General features: G+C 47.1%; 3 protein-coding genes across 5 annotated transcripts; all 3 read left to right on the top strand.

Moving 5' to 3' along the window:
* The first annotated feature begins 1416 nt into the window (after positions 1–1416).
* On the top strand, positions 1417–8127 carry LOC119325048 (FHA domain-containing protein DDL-like). Of its 2 annotated transcripts, XM_037598802.1 has the most exons (12): positions 1417–1524; positions 1820–1879; positions 2463–3426; positions 3811–3842; positions 5138–5204; positions 5377–5434; positions 5614–5706; positions 7107–7221; positions 7311–7358; positions 7482–7527; positions 7641–7711; positions 7839–8127. In XM_037598802.1, the coding sequence occupies exons 3-12, from the start codon at positions 2470–2472 to the stop codon at positions 7876–7878; spliced, it is 1527 nt and encodes a 508-aa protein (XP_037454699.1). In that variant the 5' UTR covers positions 1417–1524; positions 1820–1879; positions 2463–2469; the 3' UTR covers positions 7879–8127. The 2 variants fall into 2 exon arrangements, with proteins under 2 accessions (XP_037454699.1, XP_037454700.1); XM_037598803.1 differs by lacking the exon at positions 1820–1879 and having other exon boundaries at positions 1430–1524.
* An 845-nt stretch (positions 8128–8972) lies between these two features.
* LOC119324615 (rop guanine nucleotide exchange factor 3-like) lies at positions 8973–11734 on the top strand. Its single transcript, XM_037598389.1, has 7 exons — positions 8973–9274; positions 9361–9477; positions 9601–9755; positions 9854–9928; positions 10018–10299; positions 10480–10815; positions 11065–11734. The coding sequence occupies exons 1-7, from the start codon at positions 8992–8994 to the stop codon at positions 11230–11232; spliced, it is 1416 nt and encodes a 471-aa protein (XP_037454286.1). The 5' UTR covers positions 8973–8991; the 3' UTR covers positions 11233–11734.
* Positions 11735–14605: 2871 nt separating this feature from the next.
* On the top strand, positions 14606–20121 carry LOC119325043. Of its 2 annotated transcripts, none has more exons than XM_037598797.1 (6): positions 14606–15008; positions 15931–18729; positions 18915–18968; positions 19114–19458; positions 19564–19729; positions 19836–20121. In XM_037598797.1, the coding sequence occupies exons 1-4, from the start codon at positions 14616–14618 to the stop codon at positions 19372–19374; spliced, it is 3507 nt and encodes a 1168-aa protein (XP_037454694.1). In that variant the 5' UTR covers positions 14606–14615; the 3' UTR covers positions 19375–19458; positions 19564–19729; positions 19836–20121. The 2 variants fall into 2 exon arrangements, with proteins under 2 accessions (XP_037454694.1, XP_037454695.1); XM_037598798.1 differs by having other exon boundaries at positions 19549–19729.
* The last annotated feature ends 6 nt before the right edge of the window (positions 20122–20127 follow it).

The raw sequence follows: 20127 nt of genomic DNA, 5'->3' as shown, positions 1-20127 counted from the left end.
ATTGGTTTTACGGGCAATTACGCCTACCCCCGTCTACCCAAGCCCTTGGTTCCACTTCATCATCGCCCCGCTCCGCTCTCTTCCCCTCCCCACTACCACCTTCGCCGGCCTAAATCATCCAGCGAGTAGCGGGACTGGAACTTCCGATGTCCTTTGAACTAAACTACCTCTCGGAGTATCTCGCGAGCCACCGAGCAGGGGAGCAACACCGGCCACCGATCTGCTCCACAATGCCATCGGGGTGGGAGCATCCATGTTCTTCTTTCCACATCATCATCTTTTTTCCATGTCGTCCTCCTCCCCCAACATCAGCCCTTCGCAAAGATCTCGACGTGCCCTTCCCCCGGTCCCTTTCCTCACATTTCCATTAAAACCAGGGTTAGACTTCTCTTTCATTGTTTTCTTGTTGATTCGTTGCTGATTCAACGAGTAATTGTAGTTCATGATGTTGTTTTCCCACAGATTGTGCCCGCTCTGTGCACATGTGTTTTGATTTGTAATGTCGGCCGTTACTAAATTATTATTGCCACACATTTGAAATTGGACATGGCGAACAATGGTTATTCAAAATGTTGCTGCCTTGAAGCAATAGTAAGAAGGGGCAATTGTAGCAATTTCAGAAACTAAAGAGTTTTAAACCATAGGCCTCCCATGCCTTGGAGTTGTGTCATGTCTTTCCATGATACCCAGTGTGGTTTTCGCTGACCATCTCTACTTCCCCATCAAAATTTTCTGATTACCATGTTTAGTTTTCACATAGACCCCTTGGGAGTTTGAAGCAAGACATAGAGTAAACTGGCAGAGCTTGGGCTACGCCCTTGACCAAAACTTCTTTACCAGCCATTGACATGGTTCACTCAATCCGTCACTAGATCCTGCTCCAAAGGCGGTCTTTTAAATATTTAAATTCCCCATTCTTCGATGACCCCACATCAGATGGTGTCCCAAGATATTCTTCATTCGACGTCTCATTCGGAACTTGCAGCGAGCCTTTCTATCTCCGTTCTAATATTTTGAAACCTTTTACTGAAGTAGATTGATGACTTGTCAAAATTTATCCGTTACCCTATAGGTTGTAGCCATGCAGTCCACTAAGCATCCAACACCTGGTGCACCTCTGGTACTCCCACACCATTAGCCTCGAAGAACAACATGTTGTCATCTGTGAATAAAATATGGCTTATCTGTGGGGTCAAAGGGGCTATCTGTGGACCACGAAGATCGGATGACTCACTTTTTTTTTGGAAGAGATGGTGCACAAATTCCTTTTTTTCAGAATGGTGCGCAAATTCCTTGTTTTTTCTCTCTAGAATACAAATTCCTTGTTTTTTTTTTAGACAGGAGAGGAGAGGAAAGGTCGGCGTAGCCTGCCCGGCCCAAACAAAACATCGAGCTCCCGGGCCGAATCCGCTTCTAGGCCCTTCCCTCCCTCTCTCTCCCCCCGTTTCATCTTCACCGAGTCCAGCTGCACGACGAGCGCGCGGCGGCGGCGGCGGCGGAACCCCGGCGGCGACGGCGGCCCAGGTGAGCTTCTGTCCGTGTCCGGACCCTCGCTCCACCCCGTATCCTCCCCGCACCTCCGCTCCCGCGCCCCCTCGTGCTCCTCTCCCATGGCGCCTCCTCCCTCCCTCCCACCAGCGCCCCCCTCCGTCCCCATCCCTCGTCCCATGGCGGCCCCTCCCGCCTCATTCCGTCCACCCGTGGCGCCGCCTCCTCTCCGCCGTGGCTCCTCTCGCTGGCCTTCTCCCTCTCCGCTCTGAACCCTAGAACGGCACGGCCAGCAGGGTCCCGAATCCTAACCGGTTCTCACCTGTCGCAGGTTAATCCAATCCGGAGCTAGCGAAATCAGCAAAAACCGCAGCAATCAAGCCAGGAAACGGTAATAGCACTGCCGCGCCTTCTGATATTCTGCAGTGGATTTCTGTGGCTAGATGCATACCAACTGAACTGAACCATGTGTCCTGTTTTTCTTATTTGGTGTGTCGTCTGATGATTGAAACTCATGTAGTATGTTCATTTGCGCTCTCTACTCAACTAGATTGCTGCTGTGCTGCTGAATTTTCTTATGTTCTCTTTTGTAATTATGTGTAGCTGGATGGTGGTCGAAACTGAACCAAACACTGATTTCTTATGCCCATCGACACACACATTGGGGAAGGCAATTCTGTGCTTGCAGCACTGTCAGTAGTCCGAGTCCATCGCCGAGCATCTAATTTTAATTGTATTAATGTTGAACTTGATAGGGTTTCTGCTTTGTGATGGAAACATATTTTGCAAAAGGCATTTATCCGCTTCAGTATGCTTTTGTAAGGCATTTTTTTATGTGAGATATCCTTTTTTTAGCATGTCATAAGTTAGCACCCCACCCTTGGTCATCCCTGGGTCTCCCACTGCTGCGATTCATGAACCCTCACGGTTTGCCCCTTATTTCTCCTTCTGAATTGATTTTGTGATACTTTCAGGTGAGGAATGGCTTCTACTGTGGACCGGAGGGATCAATCCTCCCGGAGGCCAGGGCACACGAGGTCTCGTTCTCCAGCGAGGGAGCGCGTATCGCCTCCACGCAAGCAGAGCCCGCCAGCTCGGAGGGAGAGGTCACGGCCTGAGAGGACTGGCTCGCCTAGGAGGCCGGGGCACACAAGGTCCCGTTCTCCGGCCAGGGAGCGTGTGTCGCCTCCACGCAAGCACAGCTCGTCAGCTCGGAGGGAGAGCTCAAATGCTGAGAGGAGTGGCTCGCCTAGGAGGCGGTCCCCTGTCAAGGCTAGCCTTTCACACAGGGAGAGGTCGCCACAGAGAGAGAAGGTGAAGGAACGGGTGAGGTCGCCGAAACACGCACGGTCGCCGTCACCTGCTGGGAAACGGGAGTCTCAGTCGCTCTCACCACGTTCCAAGCGACTAAGGAGAGCTCAGGCTGAGCGGGAAGGGGCAGATGTAACTGAGGGCGACCGTCGGAGACCTCCCAGTAGTGAAGACCGGGGCACACGGAAGCACAGGGAGCGTGATGAGGGGAGGGATGCGTCAAGGGATAGGAAGGTGGAGCCAAAAGATGATAGGAGTGCCTTCACAGGTAGAAGACTGGACGATGATGATGATGGAAGGGGTCACTCAAGAGATAGAAGAACTGACAGGGATGATAGGTCAGGTGCTTCGAGAGAGGCACGATCAGGCCGGGACGACGACAGACATGATTCAAAAGGGAAAAGGTCAGACCCGGACCGAAAAGGTGGTTCCAGGGAGCAAAGGACAGACCAAAGTCCCAGAAGGGATTCCGTGGGAGATAGAATGGCAGACCGGGATGAGAGCAATGGTGGATCAGGACGATCATCTAGGCGTGGCCGATCAGGGTCTCCAGAAGAGCATAGACATAGGGGCAGGCATGAATCTCACACATCACCAAGGGCATCCAGAAGTGCAGCACATCGTGAGGTGTGTGGTGATACCCAACCCTTTTCCTCATATCTCTTCATAATTCCATATGTTACTTGGCTACCTGTCTTCTTTTGTGCATTTATGTTGTTGCTACCCAATATGTGATAAGGTCTACCAATATGAACAGGATGTCAGAAAATCATTTGATACCTTCGAATATCAATTGGCTGCTGTGCAACTTGTGTAGCCAGTAGCTCACACTTCATTATACATACCATACACTAACCATGACCCATTTGAACCCTCCTGTCTGCAGATTCTATAGGATATAACTATTAGTCATATACCATCTCAATTTTAAACTAGTATGGTACTTTCATGTTTGCTATTATATTGTGGCGTGTAGACTTCAGTCTGAAAGTTGCTTTTGATTTGTTTCAGGATACAAGCTCTAGAGTGGATGTAGCATCCCGGTGAGTGTTCAAAACTCTTGACTTATGGACTTTTTTATATTCTCAAAAGAAGGTTTGTTTATTACAGTTTTCTGTTTGTTGATATAAGCACATATATTAAGGGAAATTATATATCATTGTAATGATTAATTTTGATCTATATTAAGCTGGTCCTCTACCTGAGCAATGTTTTAGTGAGACCAGCTAGATGTTGAACATACTTCATGCTCAAAATGAACACACATTTTTCTTTTGTATTCACCACTGTCCAGATACAATATTGCCCAAATTTGTATCAGCTAAGGGCAAAGGGCATAATCCTTTGTTGTCACAGGAAATAGTGTTCGGTCTTTAGTTGCCGTTGGCAGTCTGACAACAGTGATCTCTGATCTGTAATGGAGGCATGAAATGATCTTGATACCTCTGCTATGTAGAGTATGCAGAAGTTAGGATGTTTTGTGATGGCTTTCGAAAAGTTTTGCTTTCCGAACTCTTGTGTTCGAGATGCGTGCTCCAGCTGGCTGGGAGCATGGACGTTATTTTCTGTCTGCATTATACTCCCTCCGTTCGGAATTACTTGTCGCAGAAATAGATGTATCTAGACGTATTTTAGTTCTATATACATCCATTTCCAAGACAAGTAATTCCGAACGGAGGGAGTATTTGGTTGCTATTTGTTCGCCACCAGTGTCAAACACAATACTCTGATATGATGTTGAGTGGCAATTCAGATTTACTCCCTTTTGTGGTGGCAGATACTGCATTGTAGCTGATTGCTATTTGGTCGCCACCAGTGCCAGATAAAAAAAACTCTAACTTGTTGTTGAGTCGCATGAAGATTTATGCCCTTTATGTTGACAGATACAAATTGGGGCCTTTTCATGGCAAAAGAAGGATCTTCCCAATTTTATAAACACGTTTGTTTGTCAAGCATCTTCCCCTCAAGTGAAAAACATACTCATAGTTGGGGCAATTAATTTTCTGTTGTTTCTGGGTCATTATCATTCTTTTGGAAAGCATCTCAGTTGGGATCGCCTTAATTGCTTGTGACTTTCTATACTGTGAAAGCAAAGCAATCATGCGCCGTTTTTTCTTTGTTATTGGTTAAGTTCGTTGGGTTGCCTCTTTTCTGCTGGGCTGCTAAGTTTATGCCATATTTCTGAATCATTTATGTTTTACTCGAGGGTGCTATATAACCAGAGTTTCTTGTTAGTTCTTATGTGTTTGAAGCATGCTATTTTGCCTTAACCAATGTTCTTGCCGCTATGCATTTTTTTTGTCTACGATTATTAACCGCCAAACACTGTTTTGGTCAGGAGTGGTGATGCTGATTCATTGGCAATGATGAATACTGCTGCAGAAGCTTTGGAGGTGAAAGAAAAGGTAGTCTACACACCATGATGGATATTGCGTTAATGTCGATTCAATTATTTGAAGAATGTTAATATATGAGATGATTGTTATTTTCCGGTAATACTTTTTGTAACAACATTTTTTGGCTTCGTCTTTTCATTTACTACACATTCTTATTTTAGCAAATGTATTTATTTTGCAGCAAAAACCATCATTTGAGCTGTCTGGAAAGCTTGCCGAGGAGACTAACAAAGTTGGAGGTGCTGATCGCAAGCATGTATATCTTGAATATTTATTTTTTGCATAATCAATGATCATAGACACTTACAGTTCCTATTATGGTGGTACAACCAATTAGAAAAGCTAACATAAATAAGCTTTCCCTTGTGTGCACTGTTACTGTACAATCTCCATAGCTGACAGTTTATTTCCTCTTCAGGTATAACCTTGTTGTATTCAGAACCTCCAGAGGCTCGCAAATCAGATATTAGATGGAGACTCTATGTATTCAAGGGTGGTGAAGCACTGAATGGTACTTATCCTTGACTTATTACTCTCCATATACGAAGCTATTATTTGCTTCATATCATGCTATCCATCAATTTAATAGCTGTTACAAGGCAAATCTGAGAAACAGGATTTTTTTTCCACACATGCCAACGGTTAGTTATCTAGTTTTGCAGTCAATTCTCTATTTTCGTCCCTGCATTGCGAAGAAAAGTAGGTTCAGTAGCAAGTGTTAAGTGACTCAACGTGACAAAACAGGCCTTCATAAAATTTCCATTTGTTAACTAGCCTAATCTCGGCAGTTTTAGACAAACATTTAATAGGGGACAACGGCAGTAACCAGAAGTACACTATGATATAGGCTTGTCTTGGATTAGTATAATTATTTTCTTTGTCTGGGGATTAAATAGGTCCCACGAGGTAACTATACGCTATACCAATCAGATACAGACACTGATTTGTGAAATATAAAGGATGTGTCGATTCAGGGTGCAAGTGGGACTAATAGCAAGTTGCCTGCTTCTGTCTGCTCCATCCTGTGTGTGTTATTGGGTCGTTTGTGGTAGCCCGCCAACCGGCACTGTCTACTACACAGCATCGACATACCCGCACAAGCCCATGTAGTCTTGCTAGTAGTTATTCGTTCCTGCTAGGTACATGGTGTGTCTGTCCATACTTGATACACACATAATTAAACGTGAATCGATCAACAGGGTGTGAAACACGTAGTTAGCAAAACTATCTCAGAATTCAGAAAATCTTTGGTTCATGTAGCAATGAATCGATATCAATGCTTTTTATGATCAATGTCCCTGCTGCGTCTGAACATGAATTAATAAGTGACACACATGATCAGCTGATCAGTTTATACTTTACAGCATCAGGTGTGTGTAGAGAAAAATCATTGTGTTCACGTATGTGCTGAGGTTTGAGTTTTCTGTAGAACGGAGAAGAATCACTGCTGCAGACTATGCGGGATACCGGGCAAATATGTTGGCTGAACGAGACGATTTGCAAGTCCCCACATACACCCATGGCCATGGGCACCCGCACACTATGTTATGTGGCATGGTTATGTTGCAGTATTCTCAATTTGGACTTAGTAAATATCAGGATAATGATATGGATTGTGAATGACTTCCTTAATAATACCACTTACGCGCTGATGCTCTATAAATGACTCGCTAGATTTGTTTTCAATTATAGTGAATGCACTGAAGTCAATGGCAACAAGCAGGTTCATAAAGACATTAGTTAGCAATTTAATGTGGAATTCCAAATGGATGTTTAGCTCCTTAGTCTTTACAGAGGATTTCCTTAGCAAGGATGGAGGGTGCTGAACTGCTGAAGAACTGGCACGCTCTTCTTGATGACATGATACTTGAGTTGCTTGAATGTTTCTGATGATGCTACCTGATTGAACAGAACCGCTGTATGTTCATCGCATGAGCCACTACCTTTTTGGAAGGGAAAGGAGAATTGCAGACATCCCCACCGACCATCCCTCCTGCAGCAAGCAACATGCGGTTCTTCAATATAGGTAAGCCTAAGTAAGTGCCTAACACTCTTGTCTGCGTATGTTGAGAAATCACACTCTGATCAAATGATCTTTTGCCTATTATTCATCAGACTTGTAGAGAAGGAGCAACCAGATGGCATGATGTCAAAGCAAGTGAGGTACTTAGCTATTGTTGTACATAGCAGTATGTCGTAATTGATCAGCATGCTGGTCCTAGTCCTTGAGTGCTTCATCATATGTTAGTGAATGATGACTTAACATATTTCTGCCTGGTTTGGTAGGCCTTATCTGATGGATCTTGGTAGTACCAATGGGACATTCATCAATGTAAGTTTTCCAGACACGTGTTTTCCACACACGTGATATCATTTCAACCTCGGTTTGGTTTATGACCCTTCCGTTTTCTCTCTCTGTCTCTCAAACATGCTGTAATGCCGCAGGAGGATCGTGTCGAGTCCCACCGCTACTACGAACTCTTCGAAAGGGACAACATCAAGTTTGGCAATAGTAGGTATGGTCAAAATAGTCTGCTGTTACTTTCCTAGATCTTATTGTTTGAGCAACCTATTGTCAACACAACCGGCCTTCTGAGCTCTGACATATGGGCGTGAACAAACGTTTCTTCCTTTGGTTTGCAGCCGGGAGTACGTGTTGCTCCACGAGAACTCGACAGACTGAGCGGGGGAGGGAGGCGGACGTGGAGCGCGTCGTCGGAGCTTTGCTTTCGAGCTGCTGCCAGCGATAGTCGATGGACGGTTGAGATGTTACTTTTGTTCTGTCGATCATGGTTCCTTCCTAGGTGGATTCTTGTGGTCATTGAGTGGAGCTTTCTTTAGCTTGTAGCCATATACGTACATGCATAGATTTTTGTGATATCCGGATTTCTTTTTTGCTTGATTGCTGAGAGACTGATTGACTTGCGCATTATCTGCTCTATCTATGGTTGTTGCATTCACCTAAATATTGTATTTTATCGCTCTGTTTTGAATCAGGGACTGCAAGTTATTCTAGTGAATGCAGCAGCCTTTTATTTTTCAGGAATTCCACCCAAATTTAGAGGCCACCTTGACTCCAGAAAATGGGTAATTTTGTGTTAAAAAATAAAATAAAATCAATGACATAGGACTTAGATGCCCCCTCGTCTCTCTGCCCAACATGGACGGAGCTCTCCCGACTCGGCCGTGGCCACCTGGCACGCTGCTGGACCACGGCGGTCGGCGTGCGCCGCGCTAGAGGTCGACGACGGCGTCCATGGCGGGCGTGTCCACGACATCCAGCGGCCCGACGGACTGGCCCTGGCCCGAGCCCAACGCGGCCCAAGTCACATCAAAGAGCTTTCTCTCGGATCTCTCACGTCCTGCGTCTGCTTCTGCTGTCAACTTGATCAATTAGTCGCCTCCCACCTTCTCCCCTCTCAAATTCTATGTCTGCGTCCTGCGTCTGCGTCTGCTTCTCCACTCCTTGGCATCCGGTGTACACATACTAATTAAGACACACCGATCCTACGTACGTGGCCACCATTTCGTAGCCGTCACATACATAATTATTTTCCATTTTTCAACTGGCGGCCATACACACTTGGTGCCTGCCATGATCATGCACACCACCAACCGAAAAAAAAATGAGTATGCCGTACCAATTCTTCTTCATTCTTCATGAGGAGCACGTAGCTGGCCCAGCTGTGGGGAGGATCTATCTGACTTGGCTTACAAGTTTGAACCAGCGGCCCAGCCTACGCCGCCTTCTTGCAGTTGCCAAGCCTCAAACCTACACGCAGCGGCAGCGGCGGCAATGGGCGACAGCTCGGCCTTCCCGGGCTTCCACAGCCAGTACAGCTACGACCGCGACTACGCGCGCCCGCTCTTCCGCGTCGCCTCCTTCTCCCCCGAGAGAGGCGCCGGCGAGCACGAGCACGAGCAGGAGCACTCCTCGCCGCGACGGCGCGGCGGTTCCATGAGCCGCACGGCGTCCTTCAAGGTGACCGCGGCGCCGTCGCGCCTCTCGCAGGCGATGAGCAAGCTCAGCATGAAGAAGCTGCAGCAGGCCGTCGACGAGAGGTCCGTGGAAGACGAAGGTATGCATGCATGGATCGCCGGAATCTGTTTTTTCTCTTATTAGCTCATGCATCCTGGCCTGGCTGATGGGTGTTGTGCTGCTCAGAGATGGAGCTGATGAAGGAGAAGTACACCAAGCTGCTCCTCGGGGAGGACATGTCCGGCGGCGGCAAGGGCGTCTGCACCGCCGTCGCCATCTCCAACGCCATCACCAACCTATACGGTACGTGCATACCTACGTACCTAGTGCTAGCTATCTTGGAACTAATTGCAGATGAAACAACTTCTTTCTCCCTGTTGAATGAACGAACTTGGCCCTGAACTCCTGTCGCATCCATGCATGCAGCCACTGTGTTCGGGACCTGCCACAGGTTGCAGTCACTGCCTCCCGAGAAGAGATCGATGTGGAACCGGGAGATGGACTGCCTCCTCTCCATCTGCGAGTACATCGTCGAGTTCGCACCGACGGTCCAGGCCAGGCCCGACGGGAGCACACACGATGTAACCCATGCCAACATCCATCACACATGCATCCTTCCTGATAATTATTAAGTTCAAGCTTTCTGCTTAATTACTAACAAACATATTTGTGTGCGCAGGTGATGGCAACCTCGCCGCGATCGGACATCCTGATGAACCTCCCCGCGCTCGAGAAGCTAGAAACCATGCTCCTTGTAAAGCCTCCTCCCATTCAGACACTTTGTTCATATCAACTCTCGTAGCAGAACACATTCATGACTGACTCTGATGCACTTGCTTGCAGGGCATATTGGACAGCTTTGACAAGGCGGAGTTCTGGTACGCGGACCAGAGGAAGCAGTCCTTGAGCGAAACCAAGAAGCCGTCGTCGTTCAAGCGCAACGAGGACAAGTGGTGGTTGCCCGAGCCATGCGTGCCGGAATCCGGCCTCTCCGACTCTCTCCACCGTGAGCTGCAGCACAAGAGGGACCAGGCCAGCCAGATCCACAAGATGGCCATGGAGATCAACAACGCCATCCTCTCCGAAATGCAAATCCCATCCTCATTCATAGACACGCTTCCCAAGGTATGGACAGTTGAGGAATCTGATCCATAGAGATCAAGCATCCGCATGCATCAACCAGATGCAGAGGCCGGGGGTGTATCCTCCTTTTCAAAAATAGAGTCTCCATGTAGCTAGTTTGTCAAAACAAAATCAGTTTCCCCCTCTCTGATAGATCATGAATTTATGTTGCTCAAACAACAGACCGGGAAAGTCGGGACAGGCGACGCCATATACCGGTACATGTCCTCGGGGGACCAGTTCTCGCCGGACCACCTCCTCGACTTCCTCAACTTGAGCTCCGAGCACGAGGCGCTCGAGGTCGCCGACCGTGTCGAGGCTGCCATGTACGTGTGGAGAAGGAAGGCCAGCATCACCCACGTGGTGACCAAATGGGAGAATGTCACCGAGCTCAATGCCGACGGCGACAAGAACTTGATCCTGGCAAGCAGGGCCAGGAGCCTGCTGCTGTGCCTGAAACAAAGGTTTCCAGGCCTCTCACAGACCACCCTCGACACAAGCAAGATTCACTACAACAAGGTAATTAAGGATTCATAATTCTCATATCAACAGAACTATTCACTGTTAAACTAGTTAGTGTCTGCATATCTATACTATGAAGATCTCTCCCAAATGTCGTGCACACAGAATTATCAGAAACTGCTTTAGAAAATGCATCTCTTCAAGACACCAGAAAAGATCTCTTTGACAAAAAAAGAGAGACGTTATACATCATATATATAGCTAACCTTTTTGAATCTTCATTTTCCCCTCTGGCCCACACCACAGGACATTGGACAGGCAATACTTGAAAGCTACTCAAGGGTGCTCGAAAGTTTGGCCTACAGCATTGTCTCCTGGATAGATGACGTTCTCCTTGCAGATGAAAATGCAAAGCAAGGGAATAGCACCAGGATACAGAAGCAAGTGTTCAGCCAGGTCTCTCCTCAACGATGACGACCCATGATGAACAAATCGTAGAGTTAAATGAGTTGATTCATTTCCTGCATGCACATGATTATTTTGTGATTGGCGTCATGACTTTACCCAGTAGTGGTGTGTGTGACATTTTTTTTGTGAGATGCATTCATATCATGATGTGTGTAATTACATGTATGACAGCTTCGGCACAATCCAGACCCCAACAGATAATAAAAGGTCACAACCATTAACTGTTTTTTTTCCTTCGAAACGGAGGCAAAAACTTTAATAAAGAAGAAGAGAATTACCCGGTTAATTACGGAAAACCGGGCGAAAACCGCTACAACCCATGAGGGGGTACAACCTGGCTATCCACACAAGCTGCCGAGAGAGGAGCACCATCGAGGCGGACTACAGGTGTCATCGTCATCACTCCTCCGCGAGCCAGCGACTCCGACTTCACCGCAAACCCCCATCGGCGAGGCACACACCGCAACAGCCTCCACGAAGTCCGCATCGACCTATGCCAAACAGAACCATTATCACTGTTTCATTTAGATACATCTTTCTATCGTGTTTTCATCATTCAAACAATCAGACTTCTAATAGTTCTAACTTCAAAAATGGCCTTGAGTTATTTTAAATCCACGAGTGCCAGAAATAATATATTTGAGAATAAGACGATTAGCATGAATGGAAATATTGTTCTCTTTCTATTTTGCTAGTGTGATGGATACATAATTTTTTTATACATATGTTATGAGTCAATGTGATCGAGTGCAAGAGGGACCGAGGGAGCAACAAGTTGTAGAAGCATACATTTTGTTGAGACTATGGTGGAGTACACCCGAAAAAATCACAAAAAGAAAAATAATACACCTGAAAATATAAACGAATAGACACAAGATGAAGGGTATGGCTATTCTCTTTACCATTCAGTTAAGTTATCCACAGACAAGTACTTGGTAACTTGGAGCCATGAGCAAAAAAAACATGCAATTCCATACTAATATTATGAACATGAGTTATCATGTAAGAGCATCCCTGACCAAGGTATTAGAGGCGTAAAATTCCGGTTTTGCTGCTCTAAACCACACATAATCAATCTGCTATACGCGTTAGAGGAGTAAAAAAATTTACTCCCTGGCCGGCCCGACTCTCAAATATACTCAGTCGCCCGCTGTTGATGTAAAAATTCCCGCCATCCACCGCTCGACCTCATCCATTCCCTGTCACCTAAGCACCCCACATCCCCACCGTCACACCCCCGCATCCACTTTGGCGCCTCCCCTTCGCCCACATGGCCGGATCCAGCGATGCAGGTCCCCCTGCCGATAAGAAGGGTTGATCCATGTTGTCACGCACAGCCATCCCGAGCCTGAGGTCGAAGTGGTTCCTCCCACGGTGACGCGTCCTCCTCTTGGTTCCCTGACTTGACACCGCTGCCGGCGTCGCGGAGGAGGTACCTTGGCATGCGGCAGTGGTCGTGGGGGACATGGGTGGCTGAGATCATGGACCGCGAAACCATCGCGGCATCTGAATCGGCTCCTACCAGTCTACAGTGCTGACATCACAGGCGTATGACATCCTTGGTGCGCCTCCATGACACGACGGCGCAACTATGGGGGCACAACTCAACTTTCCCTTTGGAGCCCCCGTGCTGGATTTGGGCCCCATCAACCCCCGGGTGGCCTCCTCACACGAGTTGCGGGAGAACCCGGAGGCCCGCGAGCGCCTCGAGGCGGAGTACGTTGACAAGGAGTACATGGCGTAGCTCCACCGCATGTATCCCGAGTGTGTAGATGAGGAGCGCCGACAGTTCAAACTCTACAAGTTGGGGAAGACCAGTATTTGACCTTTGCTCCACTGACGACGACGGGTCTAACGATAGTGGCAACAACAGCGACGAGGACGAGCCAAATTGGGAGAAGCTCATTGCCAGTCTGGGACCAGAGGCTCTCCTGCTCCTGGTGGATAGAGGGGCATGGAGAAGAACATGTCGTCTCTAGCGGCGACAAGTGCCTGCTGGTCCGGGCAAGGAGTAGGCATCGGTGTCGCTGCGGACACAGAGCATACTGTAGCCCTTTTTAAAAAAATGTTAATAACATATAAAAATTGTTTGTGCCATTAGAAAATGTTCATAAACGATTAAGAAATTTTCGCAAGTTTAAAATAATGTTCATGAATTTTATGAAAAAAGTTCAATGTGAGTTTTAAAAAAAGTTCATTATGTATTTAACAAATGGTTGATATGTATTAAAAAGTTCAACATGTATATGAATTTTTTTATCTGCACTGAAAAATGTTCAACATCTATTCATATAAATATTTGACATGTATTTGAAAAATACACAGCGTGTATGCGAAAAATGTCCAACATGTATTTAAAAAGTTGTTCTGTAATTGAAAGTAGAAAAAGAAAGAAAGATGGAAAAAGGAAAAAGTGAAAATAAAAAAGAAAACCCTGATTAAACATGTACAAAAGGAACATGGAAAAGAAAACAAAAAAAAATGTCAAACCTTCCAAAATCTGGACGGAAGGTTCCCAACGTACTCGGTCTCTCAATAGGCGAGACATAGCTCTTGCTGGTGCGTGTAGAGCTGAAGAGAAGATCAACTCGAAAAAAGAGAGATGAAGGGAAGATGTAGTGCTGTTATATGCGCCCATAGTTGGGCTGGAGCATCCTATGCGAGACAAGGCCCATATACGACGCCAATTTGGGGCACCCATGTTAGTGGTGGGAGAATAGATGGAAATGGCGATGGACTCAGGAAAAAAAAAGATGAAAATGGCGATGCGCTTGGAAGGGTTACCACCCAAACTCGAAGGAGGGGAAATGAATTCCCTTTCGAAAGAATATAGATAATAAATGCTATTTAAATTAGCTCTAAACAATCGCGCATGCTTATGGTAGTATCTTCTGTCGAAGCCAAGGCAAATAGAACCCCACTAAAAAGAAAATACTAGGAAAAATTCCACTCCACCTTTTTCTTTCATTCTCCGATGCCTATTTTTCACCCGAGACACCTCCTGGACACGTCCGGTGCCACGCCGACACCGCCGCATGCAACACTACACCTCAATTGAGCTTATGCCAAGCACGATCGATCGATGCGCCGATCTCGCCGCGGCTCCATCAAGTAACCCTAGAACATCAAATCTGAAGAAGAACACAACTTGCAGAGGTAGCACATTCATGCCTCGATTTTGGATTAGCACATGGATTTTATTACTAGTATTAATATTTCTAACATCACATGGATTTCTTTTAACTCACATAGATTTAGTTTTTTTTGGCTGAAGTAAATGAAAGTTTTTATTTATTTATGTCGCAGACCCGAAGAGCGACCAAACACCAAAGCGAACGACTCCCCGGGAACTACTTGGGCTTCCTCGCGCGTCGCGACCGCCGCCGGCGATGGAGCCGCGGCCGCCGCCGTCGCCGTCGCCGCCTCAGGCGTCCCCCTCCTCCGCCGTGCGGGTCCTCTCCCGCGCGCCTCCCCCCGCCTCCGCCCCCTCCCCGGCCGCGGTCGCCGCCTCGCCGCCGCACGACGGCGGCGTGGTCGTCGTCGGCTTCGTGGGCGTCGCGGGGGGCGCCGCCGCGCGACTCGCGGACCGGATCCTCGACGCCCCCGTGTTCTCCCCCGGCGGCTCGGCCAGGACCCTCGCCGGGGGCGTCAGGTACCACCGCGACGCGGACAGGAGGATGGTCTTCCTCCACCTCGCCTCCCCGCCCCCGCCCCCGCCCCCGCCGCGGGAGCCGGGCGGCGGGAGCACCGGCGGCCTCCCGGAGATGCTCTTCATGTTCTCGGTGAGTGCTGCCCCTCACTGTGATTCAGCCATGGATGGATTATTATTAAGCTCAGCAGATGCTGCTACTCTTAACTCTGAAGCCCTCAGATTTTGTGCCTGCCTGATTCAGCCATGGATGGAAACTATTGTGCGATGCTGTCTCATCACATCAGACTCGCTCTCGCAATAATTTCTCATGGTTGCTTGCTAGCTACTGATGCAAATAGCGAAACTTGAGAAGAAAATGGGGGCATAATTTTGATATGCTGTATTCAGAGTTCAGACTGTATATATTATTTCTTATGCTTGCTGCTTTCACATCTGGCCATTGTGGGTAGTTGAGTACATAGTCTTTTAGACTGGGTGTTACAATTCTTATGATGACTGCTACAAGTTCAAGTGATTAGTTGCAAATAGCACTGTTTTCTCATCCTCATTTGCACTTGAACATGAAGTGGGTGTTGATTTGCAAAATTCTACTACCTGGTTTTGGAAATTTGGTGCTAAGGTGGGAAGGGTTAGCGATATTTCCCTGGCATCACACTGCATCATCTTGACTTGAGTATGGGGGAGCTGATATGTTCACAGATGTAGGCTAAGCTCATGGAAATTCCTGTGGTCCACACATGGCAGAGTCACAATTACTAGTAGCTTTGGTAATCATAGCTAGGGACTTACTTTGGTCTATGTAGAGCTGGCATCTTAGAGCTACACTTCCAACAGTTTTTCTTGCTTACATGTAATGGCACCTGAGATTTAGTGCTGATCATAAAGATAATAGACTTCAGTGTGATAATTCCCTTATTATTATTCTGTTTGTTTCATTCACCAGTGTAACGAAAAATAGCTTTGGAAACAGAGGTGACTAACCGAAGTTTAATATTCACTTATTTGAAGGTTGATTCTGATATGTGTTTTTTATTTTTTTTGGGAAATTCTAGGTATGCCATGTAATAGTATTTCTCCAAGAAGGCTTCCGGTTCGACACGCAGATCTTGAAGAATTTTAGGCTGCTGCAATCTTCGAAGCATGCTTTTGCACCATTTGTGAGATCACTAGTAGCACCGGGAACACCATCCAAAGCTGCCCCTTCTGGCACACCGGGGACACCATCCAAAGCCACCCCTTCTGGCACCCCGACTCGGCCTACCCGCAGGGCTTCATCGATCTCCCCTCCGGCACGCCGTGGAGGTCACTCGGGACGCCAACCCTCAGCCATCTCGTTGATGTCAGGAACCGGTTCGCATGCTTCTGTGTTGCCAGGCCAATGCATCCCTGTTGTCCTCTTTGTCTTTGAGGATGATATCATTGATGGTCCAAGTGTTGCAACAAGTGTGGATGATATGGGGGAGACATCTTCATCAAATCAGGCTTCTGGCACTTCAAAAGGTTCTGGCTCAGTGGTAATGCTCGCCCGACCACCCAGCAAATCTGAGGGTAGTTTCACTAAGAAGCTGCATTTGTCTCTGGAAGGTCAGATCCGGTTCTTGCTGAAGAGGTGCCGGACACTAACCGGTCTGGAGTCGTCAGGGCATAATGGTCCAAGGGGTGCTGGTAACGTGAGCCATCTTCCTTTGTTCTCACTTGATCCATCCAGAGTTGTTGCCCTGTTGGACCGCTCAATTAATAAGAAACAGGAGCCACTGGATATCATCGCAGGACTGTTTGAAGATTCTTTCAGCTCCAAGTCATCGTTGGATGTCGCTTCATTAGAAAATAACTGCCAATGTGCAAACCACGAAGATGTTCAGTTGATCAAGGATTTTATATTTCGGCAGTCCGACGGACTGAGAGGGAAAGGCGGGTATTCAGGCAATGCGCCTGCTGGCTCTGTTGCTGGTGTTGGTATGGTGGCTGCGGCAGCAGCTGCAGCAGCTGCGTCCGCATCATCTGGGAAGCCAGTTAGTGTTCCTGATCTTCCTAGTTTTGATAAATGGTTCTCTGTTAGTACATCTATTCTTTCTGAACTGATTAGTGCAAAAGATGGGATCGATAATTCCGAAAGTATGAGGGGATCATCTACTCATACAAGTTCTAGTTTGAAGAATGAGAAATCTAGTGCTATTGAAACTGCTTTATCTTGCTTGGAAAGCAACAAGGGGCTTAACATGAAATTTTGCTCATCGTGGTGCCAAAAGGTGCTTCCAGTTGCTAAGGAGGTGTACTTGAAAGACTTGCCTGACTTTTACCCAACTAGCGTGCATGAAATGCAGCTACAGAAAGCATTGCGATCCTTTCACTCAACAGTCAAAGGACCGGCTGTCAAGGTATTCTCCAAGAAGCTAGAAGATGACTGCAAGACAATCTGGGAAGCTGGAAGGCAGCAATGCGATGCTGTCAGCCTTACTGGCAGGCCATGCAAGCACCAGCGTCATGGTAAATTATCTTCATCAGATGCTGTCGAACAGCATTCTAGTGGTTACGTCTTCCTCCATGCATGTGCCTGTGGACGGTCACGTCGCCTTAGAGATGATCCTTTTGACTTTGAGACAGCCAATGTATCATTTAACTGCTTCTCCAATTGTGAAGACCTACTACCCACCCTTGTGCTACCGAGGGGGGTTGATGCTAGTTCATTTCCGGCATCCTCTTGGCGTTTGGTGCGCCTTGGAGGAGCAAGGTATTACAAACCAACGAAAGGGTTGCTCCAAGCTGGTTTTTGCTCAAAGGACAAGTATCTTTTGAAGTGGACAATATCTCTTGGCAAAGGACAAGGAAAAAATGGCACCCATGCTGCCACTAAATCTTCCTCCATGACATCTAATATGAACCCCCAGATTCCACCTGCTGTTTCCAGAGAAGTAAAGCCCATTACAAACCAAGTCGCACCAGAAATTAGATCTGCGAAGCTTGAAAATCCCAGAAAACAACCTGAAGTGCAATCAACGAACAACTCAGCTATTAGTTTTGGTAAAGGTCATCCAAATTTTACTATGAAAAAGCCTTTTGCTGAAGTTGTTGCTGGCAGCACAACTAAAGATTCTGAGTTTCCTGCTCTCCAGCTGAAGAGACCACCAAAGCCTGCTAGCCGAAAAGATGAACGGCAAGTGAGCGTAGCGGAACAGACTAATGGCCGAACCAATGCAGCTCTCAGTCAAGGACCTGTAGCTGAAAATGAATCTGAGAAGGTGAGCAAAAATATGAGTAGTGAAACTGCTGATGGGAAGCCCTTTCTACAGATCGGGAGCAACATGGTGCCAGTTACTGTTGGAAATGAGACTAAAGAAGCTGCTCAAACCGTACAACAGTTTGTAGTATATGTGGGATTTGAGCATGAGTGCTCGTACGGTCACCGTTTCTTACTGTCAGAGAAGTATCTCAAGGAGATTGATTATGAAAGATCTTATCAAAACAATGAAGCAGAAAGTAAGCACAGTTCACAAAAGTTGCCCCCAAATGCATCTAAGTCGGCAGCAACTACTGGAAATGGGAACAATGGCCGGAAATCCAATAGGCCAATGGAATCATCAGGGAGAAATAGCAGGCAGCAATTGCTTCAGCCCGGCGTTGACGGAGAGACCTTGCGGTCTGCTCATATTCTGTCAGATGCACATACTGTCAGAAAGGGAGAACATTCTCTTCAATACATTACAGCTGATGATGGTGGAGAAGCATATTCACTTTTGAACAGAAATCTGCCGATATATATGCACTGCCCACATTGCAAGAGCTCAGACGGGAAGGGGCATCAAGATGTAAAGGCTGCTGGTGCTGTGTCACAACTTCAACGGATTTTTATCGTAAGTTTATTTTTTCAAGCTACAGTTCTTTTATCAGCATTTATATGATTTACATTGGGAACATAGATTGATGGATGTTAAAATTTTATTTCTAATACTGATCTTTAAGCACTCCCTGCTTAACATTGCAGTATCTATATAACTGATCTTTTATGTCATTCCACTGATGTTACTTTCCGGCGCAGGTGACGCCTGATTTCCCTGTCCTGTTGGCTAGCTGCCCACTCGTGCAGTTTGAGGTGAGTACAATCAATCAACAATACATATGTTATCCTCTCAACACTTTAATGTTGAGCAAATAAATTAAGTAAATTGTAGTAATATACCTCGTGCATTATCATATTTATTACTAATGGATTCCTTGTTTTTCCTTTTGGGCATCAGAGGTCATGCCTGCCATCAAATGTATCTGACCGTGATCAACAAGGATCGTTCAGCCTTGGATGCCGAGTTCTCCTTCCACCCGAGAGCTTTCTTACCCTGCGGCTTCCATTCGTGTACGGTGCCGAGACAAGGGACGGAAGCACATCCCCCCTCAAACACCTCGAGCAGCAACCGGAGCTCACAGCATGGCTTGTCGGAGGCACAGCTCTGCAGATCGTGTCAGCAGGATACGTCGCCGAGAAAGAAGCCAACGTGTCGTGATGAACTCAGGATGTATAAAGCTTCAATGGTTCATGCGTGACTCTACTCACATTCAGGTCAGGATATGCATGCAGCAGCCAACAGGTAGTTCTATCTACCCTGCACTCTCTTTGTTACCCAATCTCACCCTCTTTTTATTATGATATAAATGTATGTATGTATAACTTGTATCAGTCTGTGATTCTTCAGTATGTATCCCACACTCAAGGCATCGGATCCCGGGTTGCGTGTCTGTGACCGGCGCCGCATGGTTCCTGTCAGAGGTGTTTTGCTTGAGCCCCTGGATTTACTTATGCTGCCAAGCTGTTGATGTAGCCACTACAAGAATTACTTGCTGCACAGCCAGAGATCACAGGTACACACACGACACGACACATACATACATGGTTGAGATAAAATCCAGACGGACAGAGCACGGATTGCTTTGACAAGTGACCCTGAAAACTCTGCATTGGTTGCAGCCTGTTTCCCGGAGAAAAAACATGGAAGATCGAGGCTGCACCCCCCCCGCCGCCGCTCCTTGCAGGCCACCGCGGGATGTCGAAACACATGAAGACCTCCGGGTCGGCAAGCCAGAAAGTGGCGAGGGGGTCACGGTGGAGGCCATCAACTGCCTGCTCTGCTTGCTTTCCTTTGTTTCATCTTGCCCAGCAACGGTTTTCAGGTGAAGGGAGGAACCCGGAGGGGGGTTTTGCACGGTCTAAGCTGTGTAATGTGACCGGTTTTCTGATTTGGTTGCCAATCGAGGCACCG

The sequence above is a fragment of the Triticum dicoccoides genome, chromosome 6B (genome assembly GCF_002162155.2).
Source record: "Triticum dicoccoides isolate Atlit2015 ecotype Zavitan chromosome 6B, WEW_v2.0, whole genome shotgun sequence".
NCBI classification, from domain to species: domain Eukaryota; kingdom Viridiplantae; phylum Streptophyta; class Magnoliopsida; order Poales; family Poaceae; genus Triticum; species Triticum dicoccoides.
Note: the sequence above shows the minus strand (reverse complement) of the source record. Positions and strands in the feature narration are given on the sequence as shown.

Excerpts from the sequence above, each read along its gene's own strand:
- LOC119325048 (XM_037598802.1), top strand. The coding sequence starts at position 2,470 with ATGGCTTCTACTGTGGACCGGAGGGATCAATCCTCCCGGAGGCCAGGG. Across the intron at positions 3,427-3,810 it reads GAAGTGCAGCACATCGTGAG|GATACAAGCTCTAGAGTGGA; the intron begins GTGTGTGGTGAT and ends GATTTGTTTCAG. Across the intron at positions 3,843-5,137 it reads AGAGTGGATGTAGCATCCCG|GAGTGGTGATGCTGATTCAT; the intron begins GTGAGTGTTCAA and ends TGTTTTGGTCAG.
- LOC119324615 (XM_037598389.1), top strand. The coding sequence starts at position 8,992 with ATGGGCGACAGCTCGGCCTTCCCGGGCTTCCACAGCCAGTACAGCTAC. Across the intron at positions 9,756-9,853 it reads CCGACGGGAGCACACACGAT|GTGATGGCAACCTCGCCGCG; the intron begins GTAACCCATGCC and ends TTGTGTGCGCAG. Across the intron at positions 10,816-11,064 it reads GCAAGATTCACTACAACAAG|GACATTGGACAGGCAATACT; the intron begins GTAATTAAGGAT and ends CCCACACCACAG.
- LOC119325043 (XM_037598797.1), top strand. The coding sequence starts at position 14,616 with ATGGAGCCGCGGCCGCCGCCGTCGCCGTCGCCGCCTCAGGCGTCCCCC. Across the intron at positions 15,009-15,930 it reads AGATGCTCTTCATGTTCTCG|GTATGCCATGTAATAGTATT; the intron begins GTGAGTGCTGCC and ends GGGAAATTCTAG. Across the intron at positions 18,730-18,914 it reads AACTTCAACGGATTTTTATC|GTGACGCCTGATTTCCCTGT; the intron begins GTAAGTTTATTT and ends TTTCCGGCGCAG.